Genomic DNA, 8974 nt, shown 5'->3' with positions numbered 1-8974 from the left:
GTGTGTGTGTGTGTATTTATATATATATATAAATATATATATCTGCCTGTAAACTTGGTGTCTTGGAATCAAATAGAATGTATAATTTATGTCCCTGAAATACATATTTATGTACAGTTCAAATCACCCTTTCTTGGAACTAGACATTGCAGCCATTAGTATCTCTGTGATCTGTGCTGTTCTCATCCAGGTACTAAGCAGCAAAATGGAGCTTTGCCATTGATTTATTTTATAAGCTATCTTGAATTCAAATGTGGACCATTTCCAGCAGCAGAAGTGTAGTAGGCATATAGGGGGTTGGTGTTGGTTTTTCTCTAGCATTTTCTCACTGTTTCAAAGGCCACAAACAGCCATATATATTGGGTCTATCATGAAAATAGTTCATTTGGGTGGAAAATGAGCATCGGCTGTGTAAGTGTTGTGTTTTTGCCCTGTTATTAAGGGGTGAAAGAGGTCTTTATTTCTTGAATTTTTTTTTTTTTTTTAGAATAGATACGAAGCATTGACAGAGCGTATTAAAATGTGATGAAAGTTGAGGAATATCCAAAACATTAATTGTGTAGAAAAGAGATCCTTGTGCTGTGACTGCTGCTGTGAAAGGCATAATCATAGTTAAAAAGCCAGATCAGACTTTAAGGCATGACTGGGAATGAAGAACTGAAGGAAAGTAGAGTACTGTCACGTACATCTTCAGTGGTGTGTGCAGTTCCAGTAACCCCATCTCAACAATGATGCAGAATTTAATAACATCTACAGAGAGGGATAGCAAAGAGGACCGGAGTTATGGGATGCGTTTTATACAAGAACTGGCCAGAAGAGGATAAATATGTGACAGTGTATGAAGTCTGCAAAATCATAAATGTCTTGGAGCATATCTATACGCACTAGTTAGGTTATTTCAGTATTGCAGACATGTCAATCAGCTGAGAAAGACATCAAGAGCCTGCAAAGCTGTTGGTGACAGATGGTTTGGACATACCCCATGTCCTTCGAGCAGCAGTTGCTGGGAAGGGCTCACTCTGGGTGGGTTTGTCACACTCAGCTGCTGGCTGACCCCTGGAGACACTGTTGTCAGGCAGGTTCCTGCCGTGGACCCAAAGTCAGTCCTTCAGTTCGCAAAGTCCTGGTTTTGTTGTTTTATCAAGAGATGGAACAGATCCCTCCATCCCTTTAGTTCGGCTGTGTCTTGAATGTAAACTGTGAATGTGGATGCAGAAAAAACCCACTTGTGTTGGCAGTTACTGTACAGGAACGTTCTTGGGTGGCATTGAAACTGCTAGCAGTGGTCAAAACCATGATTCTGTTTCAACAGACATCAATTTCATGCTCCACAGAATTTAGTCAACTATGTTTTTAAAAGTTAAGTCTTTAAACTTTTCCAGCCTTAGAGTATTTGAGTTCTGTTCTTGATCTAAAACTTCTCCACACACTGAAGAACTAGCTCAGGATACGGAGGTTTAAATTCTTTCTAAAGGAAATGCTTGCTTAAGATGATTTTATCAGGAAAAGAAAAACCCCAGGCAGTTAGCCTTGACTAGCTGAGATGTGTGTTTTATTGAGAGCAGTGGTGGTCTGTCTGTCAGCTGTAGCTGAGCAGAGCCCTTTTGGGACTGCTGCAGCAGTGCTATTTCTAGATCAGCATAAATGCACGATCCTGTTCAGCAAAGGAGGCGAAGATTATGTGATCCTCTCTCTCCCTGCCAGCTAATTGCTTCTGAAGCTGACTTGTTTCAGCTCGGCTCATTAGGGTGTAGGTCTCCTCTGTCAGAAATCTGTCAGCAGAGCAGTACTAACAGGAGTGCTGAGAGAAGGGCTGCAGCTTAACAGGTATCGAAGAAATCGCAGCAAGACAGACCTTAAAGAAGATCCAGAGGAAAATAAGCTTCAGTTGTTCCCTGAACCTTGAAACTGTGTGCTTGTTTTAGCGAACATTAATACAGATATTAGAACAGGTTATAAGTCATTCTAATTCTTGATAATGCATTTCACTGCGAGCATAAATCAGGGCAAATGATTTGCAGCAGCCTTTCATAAACTATATAGACATTGCAGTTCAAATGGTACTGTTGTTAAACAGTTTGTTGCCAGTACCTTGGTGTATGTTGCACCACTCTGAGTCTAAATTCTAACCAGGAAGTTAATAAGTGTAGAAATACATAGTTTATAGACAAGTGGAAGCTTTCTCCGGCTGTACTTGGCGCTAGCCTGCTGAGCCCAAGGAAATGATTTCCTGCCATTCATGTGCTGGAGCTGTACGTGACAAAGAGTTCGTGTGGTCAAGCACCTTCGGCCGGCTTAGGCCATGGGGTGAGCTCGTGGCTGCTCAGGATATGGTACACGTACTGTCCAGGTAGCCTGTGTGGACAGGTTTCAGATTTACTTTAAAGGCAGATTGTATTGTATAAACCAGATTAACACTGATCGTATTTCTTATCCATCTGCTGGTATTTTACCATTCCTGGCAAAACAGTATTAGTGTGTTCATCCTCTGTTTTAGGAGAGTTCTTGGGCATTAAGTGATATTCTTATTGTTGTTGTTGTTGTTATTATTATTAAATCTTCTAACTAATTAGATGGGTAAAATGGGCAGAAAAGCAAGGTTTTTTATGTGAAACTTTTAAATTAAATATTTAGGTAAACTTTTTAAAAATTAACCACTGGAAACCATGTAAAAGCTGAGATCTGCTTGTTATACTGTGTGTGTGTGTTTGGTGATCTGGAGTATCTACTGTTTGTGGTTTGGTGTGTGTTTTTTTTTTTCTTTTTTCTTTTCTTTTCTCCCAGCAGTAATTGAGCATATAGACAGAATCACAAAGTCATTTAGGTTGGAAGGGACCTCTTGAGATCATCAAATAGGCCTGAATAGGCTTTTGAAGTTAAGGTGTAATAAGATTGCAAAATAAACGCCACGTTAACTCTCTGGCTTATTAATCAGTTTTCTTTACTTTCCTGTTGTAAATGAGTTTTTTCTGTTATAGATTGACTATACAGGAACAGATCCTTCTAGTCCCTGCTTCAAATGTTTGAATGTGTCCTGGGACAGCACACCACCTTGCACTTGCACCATCAATTTCACACTGGAACATTCATTTGAGGTATGCTACCCTGTCTGCAGAGTGAAATTAGAACAGTTTATAGGGTTTCCTTCATAATTGATAGGAAAGCTCTATCACTTAAGTCTTCAATTTTTTTTTTCTGTTTTAAAGGATTATTTCTAGTTTTCCTATCTGCTTGGATGTGATTTTTGTGTGCCTTTTCAGTAGCAGGGATGAGATGGTTCTCAGTGCCTCTGTTTATCTGGAAGTGTACCACTTGTGTTTCACATGGGTAGATTTACCGTATGTGTCAGATAGCTGAGAGCAGATCAGCTCTCCCTGCAAGACTTACAAAAACTCAGTTCAACAAGAATTGGAAATACCAGATCAGTGCTTTCTGACAAATTGGGGGCAAATGATGAGGCTTATGTTCTTAACATCGGACAGTGTAAGGGTTGGGATTAGTGCTGGTGAATATAATTCTAACAGTTCATGGCATGGTGATGCTGTTTGACTCCAGGATGTCAGGATAGTACTCTTAGGTCATCAGTGTGAAGGAGCCTCAGGCCTGTCTCCTTTATGAATGCTGCTGTAAAGTAAACACAGAGTTTAAGAGGCTAAAACTTAAACTTTATTATAATAAATGTGTTCGTCTGTTTTATTGATCTGTTCTTTATGTGAATTCAAACCCCTCTTGCCCCATCTTGCTTCTTGTAGAGCAATGTATTCATGTATTATGGACTTTCCAACTTCTATCAAAACCATCGTCGTTATGTGAAATCTCGAGATGACAGCCAACTAAATGGAGATAACAGTTCACTACTTGTAGGTATTCATGCTTGGATATTAATAAGCAACTGACTTCTGACGATTGCATAAGTCACCAGATAGCTGAGTATATAGTTTAATAATGAGGTAATAGATTTTTTGCATAACTGAAGAAAACCATGAGGAATTTGTATTTTGTTTGTGTAAAATGCTGTACAGTTTTGTGTCAGTTGTTTAATTGAGTGGACAGCAATGCAATACTTCAATCACTTCTTAAATTTGAATAGTTTTAAATGGTCTGATTATCTTCAGTCAGTAGTATCTATCTGTATCCGTTCAGTCTGATGTTGTCATTTTCAGTATAAAATAACATTTGGTTACTTAGCATTTTGGATATTGCAGCTAAATGCATCTGGGTTTGTAGACTCTGGTTCAGTACTGAACATGAGCAATATTGGGAAATACCAGTACTGTGTATTCTGTTCAAGGCACTGTGTAATGTTCCGGGCCAGACCTCTTCTCTTGCTAGTTTTTATGAGGAGTGGAAATACAGCTGGGTTCTTGCTCCAGCAAGAATGATTCTCCCTTTCTACCTGTAAACTTGTAAAAAAGGGAGAGTTTCAGGAGGTTACATCTGATGACTGATACGAGGTTTGGGGGGCTTTTTCTGCTTTCATTTTTGGCATGCTGTTGGGGTCCTTGCCAACTTTTGCATTTATGTTACGCTTGGATTCTTATTGTAGTCTATTTTTCTATAACACAGATGCATACTTCAAAAAAAAACCCCTTTAATGAAAGAATACTTGAGTACTAAATGTTGGAACACTGGTTCTATTAAAAGACAAAAAAAAGTTCTAATAGCTTCCAGGAAAGTCCTGATTTTCCATATGACCATGATGGGATTCTGACTTTATTCGTATTTTAGATTTTATTCCTGCTTGTAAATGAAAAATCAGTCATGCTAGCTAGTTTTGAATGCTGAAGTATTTGTAAATAACTTGACTTATGAAAAGATTATTTTGTGGTACTTTTTTTTTATGTTTTTTTTTTTTGTGGTACATTATTGAGGTTCTGTAGTAAAAAAACAGGTTAGTTGGATAAGCTGGCACAGACTCATCTGCCTTTTTTCATTCTAACTATCAGAATCCGAGTAAGGAATGTGAGCCTTACCGCACAAATGAGGACAAACCCATTGCTCCTTGTGGAGCTATTGCCAACAGTATGTTTAACGGTATGGTTACACTTTGATGTTTTTGTGATATCTTGTGATATTTTGTGTTGTGATGCAGATTATTCCGAGTAAAGACATCATGGGCTTTTTTGTTTTGAATGAACACATTTTAATTGTTCAGAATAAAATATCTTGTGTTGTACTGGTATTGCTTTTTTCAAAATTACTATCAGAATTAATTTAATCTGATAGCATACAAAGGATGGAAATAGCTGTTGTGAGAAGCTGCTGCTGCTGTGGAGTAGACATATCTCTAGATAGACGCTGATACATTGATTCTTACAGAACAGCTTGTGATTGTGGTGGGTGGTTAGTAAATGCCATGTCCAGTTTTTTTTGTTTTGTTTCTCCCAGAGGTAATTGTTTCACTGCCTATCAGGATCATCTGTCTAATGAAAGTTTCTTCAGCTGGTTTTCTGATTCGATTTTCTCCTTAGATACATTGGAATTATACCGCATCGATAATGACACGAGGATTCCTATTACCTTGATTAAAAAAGGCATTGCGTGGTGGACAGATAAAAATGTAAAGTTCAGGAATCCTACAGGAGATGGAAATAACTTAACTGCACTTTTCCAAGGTAAGAAAAATTATGTGAAATTTTAAGAAGAGCGAAACACTTCAAACACATTTTGATTCTGATGAGTGCTACTCCACTGGCAACATTTTAGTCAACAGGCTGATTAGAGATGATATAGTTCCCTGAAGAAATCTGAGCTAAGGACTACTCTGCTATCTAGAAATGTTGTCTTTAAAGAGTGAAAGCTGCAAATTTCAGGTGAAAGTGTTTGGTTTTTAACTTTCCCTTTTTTTAAAAATGTCAGATTTTTTTTTCCACTTTGAATACTGAGAAAAGACAATATGTGTGCTGCTGTTGTGGTTTAACCCTGGCTGGCAACTCAGGACCACATTGCCGCTCACTAACACCTTCTCCCCTCAGTGGGATGGACAGGGGAGAATCAGAATGGTAAAAGTGAGAAGATTTGTGGGTTGAGATAAAGACAGTTTAATAATTAGAAAAAAAGAAAAGTAAGAAAAAAAATCATCAACAAAGAGGAAAATAAAACTGAAGAAAAACCAAGTGTTGCAGAAAAAAACAATTGCTCGTCACCAACTGACCAGTGCCTAGCCAGTCCCTGATAACAGCAGCCCCACCAACCTCTACCTGCCCAGTTTTGTTGCTGAGCTCAAGGTCTTATGGTAGAGAATATCCCCTCTGGGGTCGGCTGTCCCAGCTGTGCACCTGCAGCCTACCTGCTGGCAGGGCACTCTGAGAAGCAGGAAAGGCCTTGAGGCTGTGTGAGCCCTGGTCACCAATAAGAAAACATCATGGTGGTGTTAACATTGTTTCAAGGACAAATCCAAAACATAGCAGGATACAAGCTACAGTGAAGAAATTTAACTCTATCCCAGCCAAAACCAGTACAGCCACTATAATGCGTGGATTTAACTTGAAAAGAAATCCTGCAAGCATTTAATCAAACTCTTCATACGGAGTTTTCGTTTCAATGCTTCTACTGATAGATTGTATAAAGTTTTCTAAAAACTGGATCATTTTTGTGATTTGTGATTTCTCACATTTAAGTTAAATACAGTTTGCTAAATCGAAGTTTTCTTTGGCTACCAATGTCTGAAAATAATTTTCCTGGGGGCTCTAAGGTGTGTGTATGTGTTTATGCAAGGTATAGAATAATTTCAGGTTTAACCTGTTGTGGGTTTCTGGCTTAGTCACAGCCAAATTGCGTGTTACCAATGTGATGCTGCCCTTGGAAATGCAGATACCTTACCCTAATCAGTGTGGAATTGTATCTCCAATAAAATTAGCACAAGCATTAGTATGGCATAATCTAAAATATTGTACATAATTTTATTTACTCATGGTCCAGGACACGGTAGTCAAACTTTAACAAGTGAGCAGAGGAGGTATCATCGTAATGGAGAACTATCTCACTAAGGTTTTGAGACAAGACTGTGTGTTACTGAGTCCTCTATTTGAAATACTTTTTTATGATTTTTCTTTAATCTTAGGCACAACGAAACCTGTAAACTGGCCCAAGCCAGTGTATATGCTGGACTCGGAGCCTGACAACAATGGCTTTATCAATGAAGACTTCATCGTCTGGATGCGTACTGCTGCTCTGCCAACATTCCGCAAGCTGTATCGGCTCATTGAAAGGAAGGATAATATGCAGCCTACCCTACAGGCTGGAAAATATTCTTTGGATATTGCATACAGTATCCTTTGACAAACCTTGGGAGGTGGCATGGGGCCTTAGCTGGATTACATAGGCATACATTTGTGCAAGTTCAAATTGAATTAAGCTTTTTTCTTACGATCTCTAGAAAAAGATGGTATTGAGCTGTGGTTGGAAACTGGTAGTGAGAATTGGGTAGAATATATACCCTCTTGTACTTCTGTGCAAGTTTTTATAGCCTTAACTTGTGTGTGGCCTGTTAGAATGTGCAATGCAGTCCAGTCTTTAAACTTCGTAAATGAAATGAAACTTAGATGTAAGTGCAGTTTTAATCGTAACATTCTTAAGCTATTTAGCAGTTCATATAAAACTGCATTGATATAAAAGTAAATTTTTTTATCCAGGATGAAAACATAATGGAGATAATGGAGATGTTAATCCTAGGGAAGATTTCAGTGTAGAATTTAACCAGTAGGCAAATTTTGGAGGACACTAGTGTCTTCTCTATGCATTTAACCTGAATTCTAGCAGGTATATGGTCAGTCTCATTCACTTTTGTCTCACACATCTTGCTCATGTTTATGGGCACCTGCCATTCCCAATAGCTGCCTCAGGTAGGACAGAGGCTACAGTCTATGGCTGGGAGCATTTCCATCTGATAATTTTTGGGCAGACTGCCTGCATTTTGGCTGACAGGAAGGTACTTAAGCATAGTTTGGAAATGTGCATCTTGTTTTCCTATATGTTTTTCAGATTATCCTGTTCACAGTTTTGATGGACGAAAAAGAATGATTCTAAGCACCATCTCGTGGATGGGAGGCAAAAATCCCTTTCTGGGAATTGCTTACATCACTGTTGGGTCCATATGTTTCTTCTTAGGAGTGGTATTGCTGATCATCCATCACAAATATGGCAATCGCAACACTAGTGCAGACATTCCCAATTAATCTTGCATTCTGAAAACAAATGTACTGCATGTGCATCGAGGCCAGTCCAGAACGGACCCAGTTTTTTGAAAGATAAATCTCTGCTTCTGTCACTTCTGAGACTGGGTACATAATTTTTATCTAAAGCTCCCCTTTCCCATACTGTGTATTAAATCTTAAAAATGACGGGTATACAATTAGCTATATTGATTGTATCTCTGCCTATGTCAGAAACAATTTTTCCAATATTTGCCTCGAACTGGGCAGACCATACCTATAGCTCCTGTTCCCTTGATGCATCTGCTGCTTGTTGATGTGGTGTGTAATGTCAGTATGATTGTGTGGAGAAAGACTGCTATAAGATAGTGCAAATCGTTAACTTCCTGGAATTCAGGTGTCACTGCTGTTGAAAGGAAAAGTCAAGTCTTCAATGTTTTTTCAGTTTACTGTCTTTTGTGCATGGGCTCTTACATTTCTTGCTGAGATTTTAATATATTTATACAAGTTGTTAAATATTTTTCCTGTGTCCTACCCACCTCTGTTATGTGAAATCCTTGAAGTGCTGTGTAAATGTCAGCACTCTGGTTTCTTTGTATATTTACAGTGTGCCTGGCCAGTAAACTAGCATCCTTACAAAGATATCAGAAAACCTGTTTGTTAATTATGTGCGTGAGCCCCTTTTAAAGCTTGCTCTAAATTGGAAAATGTTTGTTGGAGGTAGAATCTGGGTTTTTTTCTAATTTTCTTTGCTTTAAGTCATATCCAATGCTAGTTTACCTATTGTACTTTTTGTATGTTTTGCTTTTCATGAGCAGCTC

General features: G+C 38.4%; 1 protein-coding gene across 1 annotated transcript; it reads left to right on the top strand.

The window, feature by feature from the left end:
* Nucleotides 1–2978: 2978 nt before the first annotated feature.
* On the top strand, nucleotides 2979–8727 carry TMEM30A (transmembrane protein 30A; the record flags this gene model as incomplete). Its single annotated transcript, XM_010076356.1, has 6 exons — nucleotides 2979–3095; nucleotides 3753–3860; nucleotides 4947–5034; nucleotides 5472–5615; nucleotides 7064–7270; nucleotides 7984–8727. Coding segments are annotated over 6 exons (858 nt in total), but the record flags the coding sequence as incomplete, so codon positions are not given.
* Between the last annotated feature and the right edge of the window lie 247 nt (nucleotides 8728–8974).

The sequence above is a fragment of the Pterocles gutturalis genome, unplaced genomic scaffold (genome assembly GCF_000699245.1).
Source record: "Pterocles gutturalis isolate BGI_N339 unplaced genomic scaffold, ASM69924v1 scaffold24778, whole genome shotgun sequence".
Lineage (NCBI taxonomy): Eukaryota > Metazoa > Chordata > Aves > Pterocliformes > Pteroclidae > Pterocles > Pterocles gutturalis.
Note: the sequence above shows the minus strand (reverse complement) of the source record. Positions and strands in the feature narration are given on the sequence as shown.